This window comes from Aedes aegypti, chromosome 2, assembly GCF_002204515.2.
Source record: "Aedes aegypti strain LVP_AGWG chromosome 2, AaegL5.0 Primary Assembly, whole genome shotgun sequence".
NCBI classification, from domain to species: Eukaryota; Metazoa; Arthropoda; class Insecta; order Diptera; family Culicidae; genus Aedes; species Aedes aegypti.
The window spans coordinates 437,602,750-437,626,320 of NC_035108.1; the positions used below are offsets into that span (position 1 = coordinate 437,602,750).

At 36.1% G+C, this 23,571-nt stretch overlaps 1 protein-coding gene across 1 annotated transcript in view; it reads left to right on the forward strand.

The window, feature by feature from the left end:
- The window catches only part of LOC5566986, a 131,315-nt gene that overhangs the window by 104,522 nt on the left and 3,222 nt on the right, over positions 1 to 23,571 (forward strand). Inside the window, exons 3-5 of the mRNA XM_001651341.2 lie at positions 7,151 to 7,436; positions 7,801 to 7,941; positions 8,493 to 8,715. Of these exons, the coding sequence (XP_001651391.2) occupies positions 7,151 to 7,436; positions 7,801 to 7,941; positions 8,493 to 8,715 (650 nt within the window). The remainder of the gene's footprint in view (positions 1 to 7,150; positions 7,437 to 7,800; positions 7,942 to 8,492; positions 8,716 to 23,571) is intronic.

Sequence of the window (23,571 nt, forward strand, 5' to 3'; positions counted from 1 at the left end):
ACAGTTGAGGACAATACATTAGCAACTTTTTCGATTATCCTTGCATAATAGTCAACTTTGGAAGGTTATATCTGAGTTATCAATTAACACCTTGAATGAAATTTTCACAGCACTTCAGATAAAACATGGACTTCAACAAATGTTTTCAATATATTTTTTTTACTAATACGGTTTGGGTAAATTGCAATAATAGACATAGTCTAATGAATTTAAGGAATAGATATAGAAGTTGACTAAAGACACTTTTCGTTTAGGTCTTTCAAACTTTGAGAAAAATATTCTACTTATTCTAGTTATATAGCCACCAATGTTGACCATTTTGTATGGAAAATCGAAAAAGTTGCAAATATATTGTACAATACTGTTCGTGAATGCATACCTACAAACAATCAGCTCGTTTAGGACTGGAATGTTCTCCATATAAAAGTGCCAAGCGTTTGCTGTGGTGCTGGTGGGGTAGGATTCAAATATGACATTAGTTGTGTGAAAAGTGGGTGATCATTGAGCTAGCCGCCCGTTGGAAACTATCTTCCGCATCATCGTTATAGCCCTGCAGGCGCCATCAAACATTTTTTGTGGGTCCATCACCCAAGGGAAGGAACGACCATCATCGGCGACGACAAACATTCTCTCCATCGAAAATAGTTCCACAATGCCTTCATATTTTACTTGTCCGCTTCAGTACGCTTGGGACCCATTGTAAACCAGACAGTTTGTCAACTGTGCGGTGAGCAATAACAAAATTTTCGACCACTCGAATGAAAACTTTCACGGTTCAATGTTTGCCGTAGTTTTTCCAGTTCATCAATTTTCTTTATCAACATTTTGAAAGGGGTAATCGCTAGCGAGCTTACAAACACTATAATGCTTACGTGCGAGTTCTTTCGGTCACGACCAAGATCGCCAAAGTTTGCAGTAGTAAGGATGTGGCAAATTGATTTTTCTAAGAATTATGTGCCTTGATAGATATGCTGGCCCGCTATGGTTCACGAATCTGATGCATGCGTAGCTATTTGGCATGACCAAGATATTCGAAAACTTCTACTGTCGAGTTGAGACATGTATGATCAATTATCAGTTTATCTAACAAGCAAATCCTAGAATTTTATGACTGCAGTGAATAACTGATTTGAATTTTTAGTTCCATCACATGTATATAAAAACAAATCTTGCAAAACACTAAACGTTGAATTATCATGATGAAAATTCTGGAATCGAAGGATGGCATAATCTTGTTTAAAATACGTATAGTCTATATGCCTAGATTGATTGTGTTGGCCACTTAAAAGCATCTAAAAAACATGACCTTTTTGGTTTTCCGCTCACTTTTTAAAATAATGTAGGTGTAATGTAGAAACAACATATCTCTAAAGTCCCTATTTTAATCAATATGGTCTCCAAAGTTTATTTTTCCTTATCTTGCTTGCAGTGAATTCTGATGCAAACTTCTACAAGCTCCAGAGAAACTTTCAGAGCCTGTTACGAAACTATTCAACTGATTTTTCAAAAATTTCTTCTCATAATTCTAGTTAAAAAGCTTAAGAAATTATCCTACTGGTTTTTCAGAATATTTCATCTAGAATACTTTCAGGGACTTCTACAGGGATCTCTCCAGAAATTCTTCAAGAGATTCCTCTACCAATTCTCCCAGATATTCTCAAGGCAATTTTTCAAAGGATGCTAGAGACATTTCTGTAGAATTGCTACAGGAAATCCTTGAGTATTTCAACGTTACTACCTCCAGTAATTTTCCCAGGAGATACTATGCAAATTTTTCGAAAGACATCATATAATAGGACTTCCTCCAGATATTTTTTTCATAAATTTTCCAATCCTACCCTCGTTGTTACTGTAGGAGATCTTCCAAGATTCCCACCAAATATCTCCCAAGAGAACTTGCAAAGGTTGAATCCAGAGTTTTTGATAAAAATCGTTCAGCGATTTTCTCCAAGAAACCCGACAAGAATTTCTACGTCATTTCATCCACGGTTGATCTAAGGAATTGCACAAAAAAATCCTCGAGCGGTTATTAGAGGAAATTTCATAGGAACTTTTCAAAAAAATCCTGGCATTGAATCTGTGTTTTATCATTGAGTTCCTCTTGAATTACTACAATTCTGCAAAACATTTCTAGACAAAAACCCCATGGATTTTCTAAAATTTCCTTGAATGAAGGATGACTTGAGAACTTACACAAGTTTTATCAGAGGTTACTTCAAGATTTGCTTTAGAAATACCGTTCCCTCTTTTACAAATCCTCAAATTTCTGGAAAATTTTATTCACATTTCCTTGAAGAAATATCTGGAAAAACTCCTGGAAATATCTGAAGACTTCCTTCAGAAATCGCTTAGATTTATTGTAGGAATTCTCGATAAAATCTTATGAGCAATCTCTGAAGTAATTTCTGATTCTATCCTTAGGGAATATCCTGGGTAAAATTTTAAATAAATTCTGAAGGACAATTTTGTAATGAATCCTAAGGAATCCTTTTATTGTCATCAAACGCTCCGGCGTATTTAAATGGGATAATATTTTGGAAATCGTTCAAGAAAGTTGACGGAAATGTCAATTTGACAAAAACTTCAGTATTTTTTTTTTCAAAGCCTCCAGGCTGTAGCCTACTGGACAATACGACGTTTGCCGGGACTGCTAGTTGTTGAAGTGAATCAAAAGAGCCAAGAGTAGAAACCATCCTATTGGCACAATTGAGGAGATTAGAAGCAAAGGGCAGTAAGTGACAGAAAACTAGCTTTAAGTTTTTTTTAGCAATTTTTCATATCGTACTAATTTTACGGGATTCAAAAAAAAACTAACCCGAAAATTATTATTTTTCTTATTAGACGGAAGAGTCACCTAAAAATACTGTTGAAAAGCTTGCAGTAGAATTTTTTAGTATATTCAGTTAAAAAACTGATCGAAGGATCATCCTTTTGCGTATTGGCCCCTCAATTGAAAACCGGGAAAATTTCGAAAATCATATAGGAAAAACCGGGAAAAAGCGGGAATTTAAAAATGGGTATTTGGTGGCCACCCTGATTAAATTAAAAAGAAAAATCCGGCTTCGAGCTGTTATAGATTGAAAGCCATAATCTGAAACTATTAGACGAACGTTTTGTGATACGTAAGAGAATCAGAAGCTTACTGAACATCAGCTGAATGAACTATCGATTCATGGGAAAATTATAGTGTGAATTTGTAGAAAACAATATATGAGGAAGATTTTTTTTTCAATTCCGCTAGGGATGACGCCAATAATTCTTCCAAATTATTCGATAGAAACATGTTTAAGTAATTTTGCTAAGATACATCCCAAATCACCCATTCACGAACTAGATCAGAAATTCTTCAAATTGTGCTTCGGATATCACTTTAAGAATTCGACTACAAATTACTTTAGGAATTAATCTAATAATGCTGAGATGGCAAAAAGCAGAAGGATGTATGTGACAAAAAAAAACTACTTTTAAGAAGATGGGGTAAAAAAGCAGCAATTTTTATTCCGAACAAAATGTATAAAAGCCAAAAAAACAGATAATTTTCTAAGGTTTTTTTTATTACTATTTTACGTAAAAGTTCGGTTGAAAACTTCAAAACTGAATATTTTTATAAATCATGTAATTATAAATGTACAATATGTTACTTACTCCTTTGCTTGCGCTTCTAAATAGCATTGAAGATACCTACAGAAATTCCCCTCAATGTCTTCTGTAGGAAGACTCAAGAAAACCTCGAAATCGCCTCATTTTTTCTTTGCAGAGGAGTTTCTTTTAAGTCTGACACCATGTGTCAATTTCCAATTCGTAGGTTTTTTTTTCGATTCTACCAGTAATTTCAATGTTCATAGAAGGACTTCTCTACAAATTAATTTTTCATGGATTCTTCCTATGAGATCTTTAGGAACTCCTCTATAAATCCCTCTAGGATATTTTCCAGAATTTCGAGATAATATTAATCAAACAGTACGATAAAAACACAGATATCCAAGCACTCATCCAGCTTTTTGTTTAGGAGTAACTTCAGGGATCTTTCCAATCTTCCTGGATTTGAAGATTCATCAAATTATACCTTCAAGGTCACCTCATGTAATTACTCTAGGAACTAGGGAAACATTCCTCCAAATATTACTTCTTAGATTATTTTACTGCGAAGATTCAGCTATTATTTTTTTAACTTCGATGTTCTAGGGTTATTTCTAGAATGCCTTCCAGAAATGCATCAAGGAATCCTTCAAAAATTCCCGCAGGGTTTCTTCTAAAGTCATTTCAATAACTCATCCAGTGATTTTTTTTTCTCTATGTCTTGGCATTACATCCCCACTGACTAGGACAAAGCCTATTTTGAGCTTAGCTTACAGTATTATACAGAGAAGGGCTGTTAAGTATCATGACCGACTTGCGAAACTGACGAAACGAGTGTTCTCACTGTCACTAGACTAAGCTATATTTCATGTGCTCTCTTCGTCACGTCGCAATGACGGAATTCTATCGAGAGTAATTTTAATATTGTTTTGCTATTAGAACTTCTATCTCATTTTGGAGAATTTCGGAAAGAAAATGTGTTTTATACATTAAGTTGGTATCCTTCCATGATTCCAGCGATATAAATAACAATCATACCAGACAGTAGCGCAATCAGAATTTGGTTCTGGATGGGGTTTTCTAAACTTCCCAAGCAACCTATAGTTTGGATTGTACTTAAACAGTGAACTCCAAAGATCACTTTTAATGGAAATCTAGTTTCAGTGAAACTTTTTCGCTTATTAAGAGAATAATACGAATATTAGCGGAACTTGATTCTCGATAGAGTAAATCGTGAACTTGTTATTAACTCGAATGTTCAGAACAAGTTTGAATTGAACTTCTTACTCACTTGAAGGTTTGAAGGCAACTTAAACGAACTATATGTAAACTGTAGAGTTCGATTGATTACTTAAAAAGTAAGCTGCTTAAGCCAAAACATGCCCTGTTATCCGAACTTTTGATTGCTTGGGTTGCCTCTTGAAATCAAGAATATTTTTCGACCAAATACTTATGTGTTAATGGTTAAAAAAATTTTCTGGCCATAACACATTGTTTCTCTTATCCATTCTTTAACACTTTAGTCGTCGCGCTGTTGTATTTTGTACAACACTGTTGACAAAACCTCGCTTTTCGTTCATAACAGCAGTGTGGTGGTTCTGACGGTGGCGAACCGCGCGATAACTGGAAGGTTAAGGAGACCAGTCAGAGTACATTTTCCCAACAATTTTCAATATGAATAGCTAATCCAAAAACAAAATGTTTGTTTCCACTAGTCAGTTGGCTGCTTCAACAGAATTCTAGTTTTGTTTTTGCCGAAATCTTTGAAAAGTAGAGTAAAATTTGGCTAAATGCTAAGACAACTGAAAGATTTGTTATGCTACGGATTAACGTTCACTAATCAGATGTTTGAATGGCCCAAAAATATCTGAATGTTCGACAAACTTGTCACAAATTCAAGCACATTTCGTTTCCTTAGCATATTTTTATTGTAGCAATTCGCAGGAAATTTTGTTTTCATTAAAGTTGAGAAGTCAAAAGCTACTGAAAATAACAGTGGTAATACAATTTTCAGAAAGTAACTTATTTTACTTATTTAAAAATATATTTGGTAAGCCCATTTTTTTCAGGCTCTGGGGGGGATTATTAAGATAATAAAACGGATATTGGCGGAACTTGATTCTCGATAGAGTAAATCGTGAACTTGTTATTAACTCGAATGTTCAGAACAAGTTTGAATTGAACTTTTTACTTACTTGAAGGTTTGAAGGCAACTTAAACGAACTTTATGTAAACTGTATAGTTCGATTGATTACTTAAAAAGTAAGCTGCTTAAGCCAAAACATGCCCTGTTATCCGAACTTTTGATTGCTTGGGTTGCCTCTTGAAATCAAGAATATTTTTCGACCAAATACTTATGTGTTAATGGTTAAAAAAATTTTCTGGCCATAACACATTGTTTCTCTTATCCATTCTTTAACACTTTAGTCGTCGCGCTGTTGTATTTTGTACAACACTGTTGACAAAACCTCGCTTTTCGTTCATAACAGCAGTGTGGTGGTTCTGACGGTGGCGAACCGCGCGATAACTGGAAGGTTAAGGAGACCAGTCAGAGTACATTTTCCCAACAATTTTCAATATGAATAGCTAATCCAAAAACAAAATGTTTGTTTCCACTAGTCAGTTGGCTGCTTCAACAGAATTCTAGTTTTGTTTTTGCCGAAATCTTTGAAAAGTAGAGTAAAATTTGGCTAAATGCTAAGACAACTGAAAGATTTGTTATGCTACGGATTAACGTTCACTAATCAGATGTTTGAATGGTCCAAAAATATCTGAATGTTCGACAAACTTGTCACAAATTCAAGCACATTTCGTTTCCTTAGCATATTTTTATTGTAGCAATTCGCAGGAAATTTTGTTTTCATTAAAGTTGAGAAGTCAAAAGCTACTGAAAATAACAGTGGTAATACAATTTTCAGAAAGTAACTTATTTTACTTATTTAAAAATATATTTGGTAAGCCCATTTTTTTTCAGGCTCTGGGGGGGGGGGTGACCGCAACACCCTCCCTCTTGGTTGCGCCACTGATACCAGATAATGAACTAAAAATTATCATGTTTGCGATTTCGTCACAAGCCGGAGCGGCGGAAAAATGAAAGAGAATTCAAAAATTCTCTACATTACCTAACATTGCATTTGCAACATTGGCATTGACAATGCTGCACACATTTGTGATAGTTTACTGCTCCGTATAATATTACGGAATTCTACATTATATATCATAACAATCCTATCGCCAGCCGTATCGTCGGATGCAATCTGCATTAGACTATCAAACACCAATGTTGTAGAGTTACTACAATCGATTTCCATTCAAATTGGACAAGCGCATAGTTTGAATTCGACGAAACCAATGGAGCTAAAGTGCAGTGTTTGATGCAACACCGACAATCCACGCCAAAGTCAGATCATCAATGAATAATTCAGAGGAATATTGACGTGTGCTTGATTGGCATTGGCAGTTTGCCTTCTCTCGGTGCCACTGTTTAGGCTGCGGTGCCCCTGAACCACATTACCATAACCCTACCAATATACCGAGAAATCTCATTCTATGCATCTCTATCCCTCCACAGACTGTACATCGATCCCATCGTGTTCTATCGGGTGAAGATAGGCAGCATCATTACCGGGGCCATCTCGGCTGCGGCGTTCCTGGCGCTGACGCTCATCTTCCAGGGAATCCGCCGTGTGTTCATCCGGTTCCGCATCATCGAGCTGATCTGTCAGAACTGCTGCAGTTATTGCTACCGCAGTGATAAGACGTCTTCGAAGGCACGGCAGATATACGCCATGCTAGACAACATTGAGCATTACAAGAGTCAACAGTTGGAACGGTTGCGGGAGAATTATACACAGCAGGTAAATGTGGAGCACGAGTGTATGAGTAGGGCGGTTCTCTACGGTACTACGGTACCGCGTAAATAACCTCGTTGTTTCTAAAACTAACGTAAAAAAACCTGAACCAATTTGCTTGTCCATACAAGACAATGTTCTACAATATGATTCGTATGGTCATGAAACGTCGAAAAATACGAAGTCTTTTTTACGTCGTTTTTTGAAATATCGCGGAACGTCGACCGACGTAAAAAAAATCTTAAGTGTTAGATTAGTTAGAACTCTATTTGTATTCTAAAGATGGTCAGAAAGATATGGTAGACGGGATTTTCAAATTATTCATTTTGGAGCGCATATTTATTCAAAATGTTATTATTCGTCATCGTAGGTCCACCGTATCAAGGATAATTGTGCCCAGCAGGTCGAATGGATTCAAGATGGCTACAGTACTCAGGCCAAGCATTTGCGAGAGATTCGTGACATCGGTACACATCACATAACGACGCTACGGGATCAATACTATGATCAGGTAAGACGGAAAACTGAATCTACCAAAAACAAAACGCACCAAAGGTAAGAGGTAGGACAATTTCTTAACATACTCCAATTAAAACTAAATAAATTATGCAATGGTAATGCCACCGGCTATAATTTTACTTTCTCATCCTCCTTGCTTCCGTATTGTGGCAGGTGACTAATGACCACCCACGCCACCACGCAGAGGATTAAAACCTTCTTAAGTTATTAGTGCTACTTTTTCTTTTCTACATGGCGACCAGAACGAACAATACCGTGTGACCATCGATGGCCTTCCCGTTTGTGAGTGGAAACTTTCACGTTTCAAGTTGTTGTTGCCGCGTTGTTGCCATCGGAAAAGTACAATGGACAAAAGTTTTATAATTGTCAACCCCTATACCCTTCTTCACGTTAACGGGTGACATGTGGTTGGTTCTCGTAAACCGCCAACCACCCTGAACGTTTTTCTCTTAAATCTCATTATCAAACGACCGTTTCACACACGACAGCCGTGCTTACCCGTAATCAAACCAGCATTTAAATTCCCTGTTTTAATTTATTCAGGTGCGACGTGTCCGGGACTATTCAACGAGTCAACTGAACTGGGTCCGGGAGAATTACGTTTTCCAGCGGAACAAGATCCGGAAGTTCAGTGCCCACCAGGCGCTGAGGCTACGGGAAGGCTACAAGTACCAGCAGCAAACGCTCAACAAGGTCCTGGAAAATCTGCCCAGTTTCTACTTTGAGAACTGCCGTGGGCGTAATGAGGACGATGAGGATTTCGACGGTAAGTGTTGTTTGTTTGGGATAATTACTATCCCTGTGTTAAGAGGACAGAAAATGCTGTGCTGAGTGTTTTTCCGGAAAATGTTGGGGATGTAGTGTGTGAATAATTTTAAGTTTCGTTTGCTGCTTGTTCAGTAGTTGTTTGCTAACTGGAGTCAGATGTTCAGATCCCGACCCGGATATTGTTAACCCCCCAACATTAGGGTGGTTCAAAATATTCGTTTTGCTCCACACTGCGAATTGGATTCTAGTACCTGACAAAATTTAGATTAAAACTGAGATTAAACAAGCTGTTCAAAGTTTATATTGGAATGACTATGGGAAAACCGGGTCTACCCCGTTTGGCATACAGTCTTTTGGCATAATAGCTGTTTGGCATAATGCCATTTGGCATAACGGTCGTTTGGCTTAAGTGCCATTTGTCGTAATAGTCTTTTGGCATAATTGTGAAAAACATTGAATTTAATCAAATTCGTTCGATTAAGCAAAGGGGTTGCTCACGATCGTACATTCCGTTGTCAATTACACTGCGGAACACGATTTTGTCTCAAACACCAAAATACCGCTATTTACTTAATTAAGGGTTGCTGAATCCATTGCCATTTGCAGAAATATCATAGCACGTCTAGTTTTTGAGATTTTGGCTGTTGGAAATGTTAAATTTGACTATTTCAACCAACTTGCATGCAAGTTTTCCAGCTTGTATGGCAATTTATTTACTTAATTTGCCTCAGAACTCAAACTTCATGTGTATAACAATACTTATCATCAACGTTCATGATACTTTCGATGCTAAAAAGTTATTTTTTGGCGGTTTACAAAAGTATTGTATTTTGCCATATAAGAAAAACATAGAATTTTGTATGGAGACTGCAAGCATGTTGAGAAAATTGATTTAACTTCAATTCAATCGTGCAATTTCAATCAAATTATAACTGAAATGGAAGTTAAAGTCCTATTTTGCATGCTTGGTAGATTAAATCATAATATTTTTTGATAAATCATTGTTTAAATTTTATGTAAACATCAATGAAACCAGTGTTTTATACAACTTTGGCGACCTGTAGCTAAAAATTGTGACGTGCTGGAACATTTCTGAGAACGGCATCAGATTCAGCAATCCCAAATCTACTAAAGACACATTATTTGATTCTTGAGACACGCAAAAGTGTCATTTTTGTTACGCTGTGTTATTGATAGGACATACTTCTAATCTTCATTTTTCAAGGAAACCAATTGGATATTGGTTTAGCTCTTTTGGAATTGCATCATACATGACTTCCGGGGTCATTATGTCCGGGATACTATAGCGCATTTTTAACAAAAATATATCCATCGCCTAAGCTATTCCATGTCATTCGAAAAAAAAGGAACATTGTACTTTTTGACGTATCTTATGGTCCCGCATGTTACTGTACCACTGCAGTATCTTCCTTTTTCAAATTATGCCAAACGACCATTATGCCAAACGACTATTATGCCAAACGACTATTATTCCAAACGAATTTATGCCAAACGGCATTATGCCATACGGCATTATGCCAAACGGGGTAGACCCGGGAAAACCAAGCAAAACGTTCAATCGGTTATAGTGTTTGCCCATGTGGTTAGTAATATGCTGATATCGTTAGATACACTTATCAGCTACAACTTTAAAGAAGACTGTTTTCAAATCGACTTTCGCTTTTTATCTAAATCGAAAACCATAATTAATTTTCATCCGGTTTTCATCCAAATTAGCTCAAATTTTGGGAGGATACTCAAAATCGAATGAGCGATATGAAGCAAAAAACATATTTTGAACCACCCTACCCAACATGCTTTGGATAACACTACACCACCTTCCGAAATTTCCGTTTCCCTTCTAATAATTTTGCTCCCATCATCTTCCGATGCAAATGCAAAAATACCAATCGATACACTCGATTGTTGCACCCACCCACACACACGATCCCGCCCACATAAACACACAGTGTACGCAATAATTCCGGAAGACAGTGAAGCCTACCGGAAGTGGGAGAACATGACGAAGCTGTGATTCGTAAAATTTAAAAACAAAAATCTCAAACCTTCACCATTCTACCGTACAAACATCAACGACGACGACACCGGTTCTCGGAACAATCTGCAGCGATGACCACGGAGGATAATACACCACCCAAACTAGGCAACGGAGAAGCTTTTTGAAATTGGTCGTATTTTTCCACTCTTATAAGTATGTTATGACTGTTTCCTGTGTGTTTGCAAGATTCGGGGATCTGATTTGGTTGGTATTCATCACTTATTGATAGTATCCATTTTCATCGCATCATCAAGAGGGGAGCTGTTTATTAATCTTTCACGATAATGTATTAACCGATCAACCTTTTGTGCCGTGTGGTTCGTCGAGTTCTCACAGCTGACCATCATTAGTGCGTTTCATGTTTCTTGTCTCTCGTGTCGGGTAAAATTTCGGTTGATTGGTTTGATGATTGTGGGTGTTCGTATGGTGCTAAATTGCGTATGAAAAGGAAAACTGATAGGCTACCTTTTTTCTTCTGCTGTCACTCTCTGTCTCGTTAGTCGATGATGATGTATGCTTCGTTTAATAGGTACACTTCTGGCTGGGTGCTATTTTCGGTTTTCCCCTTGGACAAGCACGGAACCGTGTCCGGTGTCCCTTTCATCCTCTCTCATTTTCAGTTCTTTTTGTTTGCATGCATACATAGGTGGGCAATTGTGAATGTGAGTAGGTGTGCTTCATCTGCGGGGCTTGCAATTCATGGTGATGGGGTCTGTCGGTTGCTTCATTGGGTTACCTAATAAAGTCCTTCATTATAGCTAGACTGTACTGTTTTAAGTGGTTAATTTTGTTTTAGTTTCAAAACACTTGAGCGAAACCTAATGAATCTCTCTTGACCAAAACCAGAAAGCCTACGTTGGAATACAAATTTCAAATTCTATAGCTTCGAAAGTTTTTCTCAACCCGTCTCTCAGAATTCGTGTGAGTGTGAAAAATTATATGTAAAACGTATTCCTAATAATATTTGTTTCAGGTTTTTGAGCAATTATCATTAAAATTTTGGAAAAATTGTTTTCTTCTACGATACTTTGATCATCTCTGTAAAATTATTTCATCCAAAGATGATAGCCAAACAGGCATAATAGACAGAACAATTAAATATATAGTAACGCGAATATTGATGCTCAATGCTTAAAATGCTGTTTTTGGCCAACCGGGAACTAGATGGCGGTAAGGAGCTACCGTTAAACTAGAATAAAAGCGATACGAGTGCTAAAAGTTAACCGTTAGCCAACTACCAAATATTTTTGGCATTACCGCTATTTTTGGCATTCGATGAAAGATATGCAAGGATTTTTTTTTTCGATTCATTTGATAAATAATGGATCTAATCATCGTTAGCCCCACCAACAGTATCGCAGGAATCTGACAGATTTTATCATGGTTAACTTAGGCAAGGATCCCCATATCTTTCCATAAACTAAAACTATGATAATGATGAATTAAAAAGGCATAAAGTTTGATACTTGCCTTTTGATGAACAGTTTCCAGAACGTATTCTTAAACTATATTTTTAAAATAGTCGGACATAAATGGATTTGATGCAGATCTTAATCCTACTAAATTTGGTTAATAAGAAATTGAGAGTCTTCTTTCAGGATGTCAGTCAACATACGGATATGAAATTAAGAATATCATAGTATGTGAAAAAAATCAATGACTTAATGCTTGTTGATTCAACCAAATGAAATAAGAAGGAAATGAATAAAATTTGAACCTTCGTATCGTCTTTTAACTGTGATCTCTAACGCACTGTTCGTGATTTACATATACGGGCATCAATCAGGATATAAAAAGGACAAATTATCTGCTCCTACTGTACCTAGCATGTGACCCATTATCGTTAGTAATATTCTTCGAACAACCAAAGGATGCCAGAAAACAAATTACATTCCAATTGTTCGTTCGTGTGATGCAAGCAGGCCCCCCTGGTCCCGGGCGAAAGCTCCAAGGCAATTAACCTTGAACCTTTGAAGGCAACAAGAAGCATGCCGACGACGACGCCGTCATCACCACCCACCCCTTATACAATACTGCCTTCGCAGCCCATGGCAAGGGAGGGGTAACGGAAAAAGGTGGCTGCAGAAACGTTTCGTCGCATCAGCTGACAACTATTTGCTTAAGAACTAGAGTAAAGTGGGGCAAAAGTTTCGTTTCAAGTTTTCTAGCTCAATTCAAAACAAATTACATGGAACAAAATGAAAATAAATTATTATTAGATTTTTAATGTAAGGACCTTACCCTCGAACTCACCGGTGGGACCAAAATTCGTCTAAGACAAATAATTTTGAAACTGTTATAACTAGATATGAGTGCATATTTTGACACAAGTTTGCTCAGCAACATTATAGCCAATATGTTGAAGGTCTACTTCGTGGTGTTTATTTTACTTTTAAAATGTTGCAGTTTTTCTGAAAAATTGATTATCCTCCTAAGGTCGAACTTTTGCCCCACCTTACTCTACTACAACTAGCACCACGTTACACCCGAGTTGGTGCATGTTTTTTCGGTCTGTCCATAGTGAAAACGACGAATCGTCACACGAAACGAAGAAAAATGTCTTTTCCCTCGTGGTCGTCATCACTGCATGTGCATCAGAGCGCAATTCATGGCTGCCAAAGCCCTTGAACCGGGGTGAGCGTTCCTTTACCAATATCCTTTTTAGTTGGTGCACAGTACGAAGGAATGGGAGCAAACCCCAGGAGCAGATAAAAATACAGGGCTAGTAGCAAGTCTTTTTTAAGAGACTTAGTCTTTATTTTTTATGGAGGGTTTCTAAAGTCTCTTTTTTAACCAAAATCAATATTTTCCTCTTCTTGCAATGAGTTCTGATTCGAAATACCTTACCAAGAATTTTCACAAGGATCACATTGAAAATTTTTCAAAATGCTATTTCAGGATTTTCTCCAGATTTTTTCACATTCCATTAATGCTAGTTTTCTTTTGATTTTTTCAGTAGTTACTCCAAAAAAGATTCCTGCTGGAGTTCTTTTGATAAAATGCCCAAAGTTTTTGAAGTAATTCGTTGACTTTTTTTTTTTTCAAGATTCCTCAAGAAGTTCCTTCTCTGATTTTTGTAGTTACTTTTCCAGCCATTTTCATATAAATTCCTTCGCAAGACCATCTACGAATTTTATCAGGAATTGCTCAAAAATTATTTCAGCGATTATTCCTGGAAATCTGTTGAGAACTCTTCGAGGAATTTTTAATAAATTCAACCAAGGATTCATCATTCAGTTCCTCCAGAAATTTATCTATAACTTTCCTCCAATACTTCACCAACGGCTTACTCATGTAGTTAATCCTACAATTCTTAAGTAATTTTCCAATAAATCTCCATAGATTCTTCAAAATTAGATTTGAAGTTTCACACCAGCAAATACTACAGCAATTATTCCGACCATTTCTACACAAGTTTCTTCAAGGACTCCATTCAATGTTTTCCAAAGATAGCCTTCAGAAAAGCTTGCAGAGTTATATTCAGGAATTCAAATGATTATTTTTTGAATAAAATATCTTGACAATCGTTCTTGAAGGGGGCAGGTTCCGTCATCGATTTCGAAAATTTCAAAAGCAGTTTTTTCGTTCAAAATAAAGAAAATTTACAGGAAAATGTGTTCACTGTATTCTATTCTTCAACCGAAACACAGTGAACACATTTTCATCAAATAATTTTTAAACAGGAAAACTGCTTTTGAAGTTTGTATAATGACGATTATTACGATGACGGAGTGTTGAACGTAAAAAATCTCCAAAACTGCCTCAGAAGATTGGGAGTTATTTAGAGATCCTTGTAATGGGTTATGCACAAATTATGTCACGCTTCCTGGGGGCAGGGGTCAAGAAAAACGTGACAAATCTGTGAAGATATTATACAAAAGCGTGGCATGTAGGAAGGAGTGGGTAGAAAACTCCCAATTTAACATGATATAATTTATATCAATTTTGATAAGAGTATATCAATTTTTTTGCAGAGGTTTCATAAGAGATTACTTAATTGTTTGTTTTAGCAATCTCCAATAATTTCTTGAAATATGCATTTGACAATTGGAAAAACTCTTTGAAAACTTCCTTGCGAATTTCTGCTGGACTTTCTTAACAAATCATAGGAGCAATCTCAGAAGCAAATCTTAAGAAATCAGTGGATGCATATATGGAGAATTTATTGCTTAAGTTCTTGAAAATGTCCCAAATGAAAATCTTAGACGAAATCCTAACGAATTCGATAGAAAAATAACTGGATTTTGTTGAGAAATGGTTGATAGTATCTTTGAAAAAACAGCTGAAAAAATCATGGTGGAAGTACTCTGGAGTATTTTCTGGGGTTATCCCTAAATCCCAAGACCAAAAAGAGACCGAATATGAACTATCTATTTGGTTTCTTTGGTATCTATTTCCAAGCATAAAGGTTTCTCTCTGTTGCACTCAGTCGCTACCAGCCCTGAGAATGGCACAGTATCGTGAAACGTGACACGCTCGCTCAGAATACAGACAAGGATGGCTTGCAGGTTGGTCGATACTGTATCAACAAATGGCAAGAATTAGCACAGATGGGGAATGGGTCTGTCCAAGGGGAAATTGAGGCATTCGATGTATGCAAAGTGACTGGACGTATGCGCGCTCAGTTGCACCCGATGCGATGCGGTGGAGCTTTGGTAGCTACGCTTGGGTTGTGCGGTATGTCGATGGGAAAATGCGAGAAGAAATTGAAACTCAATGACCATGACTAGGACAGAATGACACGTTCCACATAACGTTGAGGATTATGGCCAATTAAATATGCATCAGCTGGTTGGTTTTCTCTGGAATAGAAATGACAACAGTAAACAGTTGATTTTTTCGTCCAACCGACTGAACTTTGAACTTTAACTGTAATTTATTTATGAACCTTGGTGTTTATCGATTAATGTCTAAAACAGAAGGGGATGCAATCTGAGGAAATAATTAGTTACAATACAAACACATATCACAAGGCAATAAAAAAAAATCGGATACTTAAGATTTTTGTACCCCCGTTGCTATGCCAATTTTCAATCTGTATACTTTTGAATGTAACTCCCGCTAATTTGCACATCGTTCAAATTTAAAATGGTTTAAACGTCATTTAGCTCATGGAACGCAATGAAGTGTGAGGTGATTATTGTGAAACGGGACATCGATGAGAGTGTGGCGTCTGTTCAGCGTTTGTGGTAGTAATTTATTGCATTAGAATTGCTCACACTTAGGGGTCATGCATATATTATGTCACGCTCCAAGGGGGGGAGGTGGTCGAGCCAAGTGTGACAAACTTTACAAAATTTTCGGAGGACTCATACAAAAAGTGTGATAAAGGGGGGGAGGGGGTCGAAAAAGTTGAAATTTTGCGTGACATAATTTGTGTACCATTCCTTACATGAAAACGATTAAATAAGAAGTCCTACACTCCTGAATAAATATATTTTTAAACGAACTAGACGTTTGTCTGGTAAGCTTAAGCCAAATGTACAACAAGTACAGTGGCACGGGAAGTGAGTAGGACAGGTAGGACATGTCCTACGCACAAAAATGGGGGGGGGGGGGGGTAGGACAGTCAAAGGATTGTCCTACCCATGATTCAACACGAAGTAACATCATTTTTACAGCCAGCCGTAGATGTTCTTGGTAAAATTGCCATCAGCATTTATGGAAGTATTTCTTGACGAATGACTGGATTGCAGGAAGAACTATCAAGCAATTTTCAAAGAATCGTTAGAACAATTTATGGATTAACCCAAGGCTGGTAGCATCGTGTACTGAGTATACGTATCTTATACAAAGCTCGCTTGTTATACACAGCACTAGTGTAGTACTGCTGGCTATGGCTGATGATGCTCTTGATTTCTCAAGTCATTCTTAAGGAAGAAGCTGTTGACGATCTGTTGAGCAATTCCTACAGAACATTTCATAGAAACTCTCTGCATTACCGCAAGACATTCTTGATGAATTCTTAGAAAATGATAAGATTTTTCATTTTCCATGATTCATTAAAATAGAGTATTTTTTCATCTATTCTTCTTTCTGACGCTACATCCCAAATATGACAAATCCTTGTTCTCATCTGTTCTTAAACGCACTTCGACAGTTATTAATCGAGAGCTTGTTTTGCCAATTAGCCAGTTTTGCATGTATCTGTCGCATGAAAGGTACGAAGACTCTATGCCCAAGGAAGTCGAGAAAATGTCCTTTACGAAAAGATCCTCAACCGGCGGCATTCGAACCCACGAAACTCAGCTGAGTAGCCGCTTCGGCCACCTAGGTTCATAAAAAGAGAGAATATTGTGGAGAATTTTTGTCGGAAACATTAGAAATGCTTGCAGAATTGTTGGAGAAATTCCAACGAAATATTAGATGGAGGAAGTTGAACCATTTACCAATAAAATTTAGATTGTTAAGTAGAGTTACAATTATTGCCAAATGTTTCTAGAATGAATCGCAAATCAAATTGAGTGGATATCATTATTCATCATATCTTCCAATGACGATTGAGAATAGAAATAGAGAATTGAAACTTCAGAAACAACTTTCCTGAAAAAAAAGAGACCAAACATGAATCAAAAAGAGATCAGAAAGCGACTAATAAGAATCCAAGATAACAAAACAAAAACCTAATAGGAACCTGGAGATGAAATTGTTTCTTATCAGATATTTCTCTGATAATATTTGAAACATTATTTTTCGAGAATTTCTCATGACATTACGACAAGTATTACTACTCGTATTTCTGTATGAATTTCTACATTATTTGCTCCAGGAATTGATTCATGTAGAAATATTTGCTCGAAGATTTCTCCAAGAGTTCATTTCGTGATTTTTATGAAATCTACTAAAGATAGCTACAGTAATTACCTCAGATGTTTCATCAAGATTTCCTCCAAAGATTCTTCAGATTTTTTTTTTTTTCAAAAAAGTAATCCAAGAATGTATTCAATGATTCAACCATCCAACTCCAAGATTCTCGTTAAGAACATTTGCAAGAATTCAAACAGTATTTTATCCAGGCATTTCCCACAAAGCTGTCGTTCAAAATTGCTTTAAGATTCTTTCAGGAATTCTTCCATGAAACTTTTGAGAATTTTCTAAAACCTTAAAAAAATCGGCTTTATTTCAGGGGCGCCTCCAAGAAAGTGTCATGATTTTTTTTCAGATATTAATGGATTTTTTCATATAACTTGGGATGAATTTCAAATATAAAACCCTACATAATGTCTGAACAATCCTGATTGAGTTCTAGAGTAACCCTTGAATAACCTTCACAAGGTTGGGTGTAAGAACTTCTAGACTATCGAGGAAATCTTTGAGGAATTCTTAAGCAAATTTCTTGTTGCTATCCTACAGGAATTCCTTGAAAACTATTGGATGGGCTTCCTGAAAAAATTGTATAGAACAGAGCGGAAGAATTATTAAAATGATTACAGAAGTATTATCTGGTGTGAAATCCTAAATAAAGATATTTTACGAAATATTCAGTAAGATTTTACATAAAAAAATATTTGGAAGATATGTAGGACAAAACTTTGAATTACTACAGCAATTCCTGTGTGAATGTAGATGAGTTATTGTAGGAAATAAAAAGAAAATGCCAAGAAAAATGCTTCATAATCTTTGGAATGAACCTTTCTGGATTTTTTTGGAAAAACACTTGTAAACTCTCTCCTAAGGAAACAACTAGGACAATCCATAAAGGTGACAGTCGACAAATATCTGGATAATAAATCTTCGAGCTGTTTAGTAGAATACCTATAAGTAGATGAAAAAACCGAATTTAGTACTATACCATTTAATTACACTAGAGTGTGTATCCTCTGACAGATACGCGTATTTCGACCTCAACTGCAAGGCCGTCTTCAGTGTCGTGTACTCAACTGTAAGGCCGTCTTCAGTGTCGTGTACTAGACTCTAGTACACGACACTAAAGACGGCCTTACAGTTGAGGTCGAAATACGCGTATCTGTCAAAGGATACAAACTCTAGTGGAATTAAATGGTATAGTAGGGGAACCTGGTCCAATTCGGACCCTGTTCTAATTCGGACCATCAAGCATTTCTCAATACTGGCGCTACTGTAAAGATCGTGGGTACCGTTTTTCTGCTCACCGTTTGGCTTAGATCTAACACAATAAATTTGACGCCTTTCAGTTATTACGTTTGCTTTTTATATTAGTTTATTGTTTTGAAGTGCTCAGGTGTACTGTCGGTTTTCGTTATTTCCAAGCTTCTATAAGCGACAATAATTCTCCAATCTCTCTGTGTTATTTTATAATCAAATCACCCTAGCCTAAGCTTTCATCTGACCATATGGTTTTGATATGTCTATGCACCGTTTGTGCTCAACGAGTTTGACAATCTCAAAATGTGTGTTGGTCCAATCCGGACCTTTTGATATGGTTCAATACGGACCTCTTGATTTTCAACGTGACTCTGTCTATTCTAAGAGCTCCACCCCGTGAAAATCTTCCTGACTCGATCGAAAATCACAGAAGTTGTAATATTGATTAATAGTGCCTTTGTTTCTGTTGCGGTCAAGAAAATGGCTTCGCAAAAAATCTAAGAAATGAGGTAGATTAGCAAAGACTAAAGGAATCAATAAATCAGCTACTTGAAAAGCATCTCCATCAATACCACAGCCAAACTTTATCCAAAATAGTTTGGCAATACGCTATAAAAAACGTTTACGAGTACTATATAAGAACAATGCAATCAACTACCCCATGTCCGATTTACTGTGTTTTTGTTCACAACCCGGGTAGAGGTGAATAACAAAATAATGGTACAATAACAACAAATTTTGCAATCATATCTAGTTTAACCATTATTATGTTATTAATATATGACATAAATATCTCATCATTAGCAAAACATACAATCATAGCAAAATTTGTCATTGGTATGTTATACTTGAAAGTCATGTAATAACTAATCAATAACAAAATATACTATCATGGTTAAATTTGTTATTTGTGCAAAAATACTAAAAACACATTAAATATCTAAAGAATAACAAACATCGCCATCACAGTAAAATATGTCATTATTTTAATATTTGATGAGAACAAACCAACATCAAATTTTGCCATAATAGCTCATTTTACAATTCGTATGATATTCATTGAAGATTTAAAAAGCAAATGTTTTTTTGCAGGAAAGCTAAAAGTTTATTTTTCAATCATGCTCAATTTAGATATTAAAGTCAAAGAACTAAAATTACCATTATTTTGATTTACTCGTGAATAGCTTATTTAGTTATTATTTTGTTATCAATATCTAAATAATAACATATTTTGTTATTTACTGTTGCCCATATTTTTACTATTATTTTGTTATTACAATGGCAAAATATGATATTACAGTGATACCTCCATGAGTCGATGTTCCATTACTCGATATCGACTCATGGAACCATATTAAAAACAAAATTTCATGGTTACTATGATGGTCCCCTCAAACGGCTTTCCAAGGCATTTGTTTCCACGACTCGATATTTCCATGAGTCGATGGTCCCTTGAGATATCGACTCATGGAGGTTTGACTGTATTTAGATTTTATGCCATATAAACTTAGTTATTATTTTTGTTATTCTTTTGCAATTTTCCTCTACCCGGGAAGCTCGAAGGAAAGCACAGTCCCTTCAATATAGTGTACTTTAATCCATAAATATAAGTAGGTACTTCTCAAACTTGAATTTCCGAGACTTAGAGTTTGTTTGTTGTCTGTTTCAGTTTCCCATACAAGTTCACCTTTTCAACCCAATATTTCATAGCAAAGTTTTAATGTGTGGAAAATTACTTTTTTTGAATGTATTTTTTCAAAATAAATAAAAAAAGCTCTAAAATTTGAAAATATGTGTACTTTATCTCGATAGCTCCCATACACGATAGTCTGTTCAAAATTGAGTCAGGAAGAGTTGACTGTACCCAATTTTGAACAAGTTTCTGATATATTGTTCAATTAAATTCATATTTCACTTGAGCTTGTTTTGACTCGAATTAGTTTGAAATTTCTCACACATTGAGTTTATTTTTTATGCTTGCGTTTGCAGAAAAAGTTCAATTAGCTTTCATACCAAACAAATCTGAATTATATTTTGTTACTAACATTGCAAATAACGATGAAATATAGGGTGGTCCGAATTAGAACATGAGGGGTCCGAATTAGAACAGGGTTGGTTCAATTCAGACCTTTTGGAGAAGTTGGTTCAAACATGTCTAGCCATGTCCTGGTAGGAGCTATCACAAAACTCTCTGAGAGAAAAATGTGCGCGCTGAATTGCACTTTCACGAAAACATAAAACTTTTCATGCCGTTAATCGTGCTGAAAAGATATGGCCAAAAAAATGTTACTAGGTACGAATTGGACCATGTTCCCCTACTAAATTTGTTTTTTTTTTTCATCTACTTAAATATCTGGAGCTATTACTGAGAATTACTTTCACCATAATCCACAAATTACTGAAGCATCAAAGTGATTGAGGATTCCATGTAGTAAATTATTAAATAATTCCTCTAAGCATCTCTTGAAACACCGATGGATGATTTCCTTGTAGAATAAGTGAGGGAATCTGAAGAGGGATTTCTGGAGGAATCTCTGAAGAAGCCGTTTAAAAATGGAGGGATCTCTAAAGAAGTTCTTTCTCGAAGAAAAGAAAAAATTCTAAAAAAAAATGTGAAATAGATGCGTAATAGTCTCTGATTTTTTTTTTCTAGAGCTGTTAAATTTACCAGCAGGATTGACGGCAAGCAAAATAAGGAAGAAAGTGACTTAAGCTACCATTTTTATTGAAATACGGACTTTACAGACCTACCGTCAAAGATGCATTAATAGGTCTCTTACAAGAGATCCGCTAACAGTCGCAAGCTCTGTTAAGAAACCTTTCGAATCCTTATTGCAAAACTCTGCAAAGAATACAAATTCACTGCATTTTTATGTTTTCATAGGGAAATTATAGAACAATATCAGCTGTTGAGTCTCGCAGTTAGTTCTAGTTTTTGTCAAGTCCGTCAAAAGTAAACTGGTTCGAAAAGGATATGAATTTTTATAATATATTAAATCACTTTTGAAGTTGATCATATCAATAATCTTGAAGCTTTCTCAGTCTTGTGCTAATAACTGATATGAAAACAGTCACGTCAAATTTTATGTCAAGGATTCCATAAATTTGAAAATTTTCTGAACTTCCTTGGACATGATTATTTTGCTTACGTTTGTCCTACCCATGGTTTTAAATGTGGACGCGCCTCTGCACAAGTATATTGAAGAAGATCGCAAATATTCTGTGTTGTAGCCATCCACGTTATAAGAATCCATGAATACTTTCAAAAATGATGGCAAGAGTTTGTCGGAAGGTTTTGCAAGTATTCCTCCATACGTTCCTGAGAGAATTTTTCCCAGTTTCTCCTCGAATTTCTTCAATTGATTTTTTTTTTTTTTTCAAATATTCCTCCAAGAATTTATCCCTGTCCTTTGGTTCAGAAAGGGGTACGGGCGCGTTCTGCCAACTCGGTCGAGGCAGATTTCTTGTGTGAACAAGTTACAACATGGACGTTCTAAAGTGCCAGAATGAAGTGTTGTGCTTGTGGGGAGCACTTGAAGATGGGATGGAAGGTCATTACTTCGCGTTCGTGCTATACTTCTGCTTATCTATAAAGATATATACAATAATCGACCCTTAGCTTAACTATTTCAATTAAAAGTTGCAACTACAATAATCGTTTTGAGCTTACTAACATATCGTCACGTTAATTTAATCATAATGATCTTTTATCTACATCCGTCGAACCATTCTGAATGGCCGTTGTGAGAATATCACTAAAAACTTCTCACATGCAATAAAGTTGGATTGTCCTACATTGAAACATTAAGGTTTTTGCTCTTTTGGATTCATTTTTTCTTGTTCGTCATCAGTAGTGTTGAGATGTCCTGAATGCCGCACATGGCGTACAGTGATCATTGCCATGGATTGTTATCATGGGAATCCAAAGAGCGAATTTTGTATGATTTCATTGTAGGTCAATACAGCAATAAAGCATGTAACAATCACTTTATCCTTGTTTTCATATCTAACCCGCCATTACAACGAGGAAAAAATCATCCGAGAGGAAAGACATGGCAGCGTATTGGCCGATAAATTTATTTACAAAAAAAACACCCAAAATCCCTCCTTTTCCATATCCTTAGGCAAAACACTTCACTACCGCTATATGTATGACTGATTCATGTCCTTTTGGCCTTGCATCATTCATACGTGTATTGGAAGTCAAGAGTAGAAGCAAAACTTAAAGAACCTTCTGGTCAAAGATGTTGCGTTGCCTACTTCCCAAACTCCAAAACCCCCTCGGTGTATTATGGACGGTGTGAGTTTTCAAACTTATGCTGGAGACTTGGCCCCTGACCTCCTTGTACATCAATAAAATAAAATAAAATAAAATAAAAATATTCCTCCAAGAATTTATGCTGGTGATATAAGTATTTTTTTTTTTGCTGTGTAATAATTCTGCAATATTTGTTGAAAAAAAAAAATAAGCAGGTATAAAATTTAGGTAACTTCGGGTAAAAATATCGCAAATAACAGCGTAACAAAAATAATATGTTTGCGTGTCTCAAGGATCAAATTATATGTTTCTAGTAGAACATTTAAGGTATAATTTATCAAAATTTTGTGATCTAAACCACCAAGCGTGCAAAATAGACCTTTAACTTTCATTTTAGAAATAATTTGGTTGAAATTGCACGATTAAATTAAGATTAAACCGATTTTTTTCAACATGCTTGCAGTCCCCGTTCT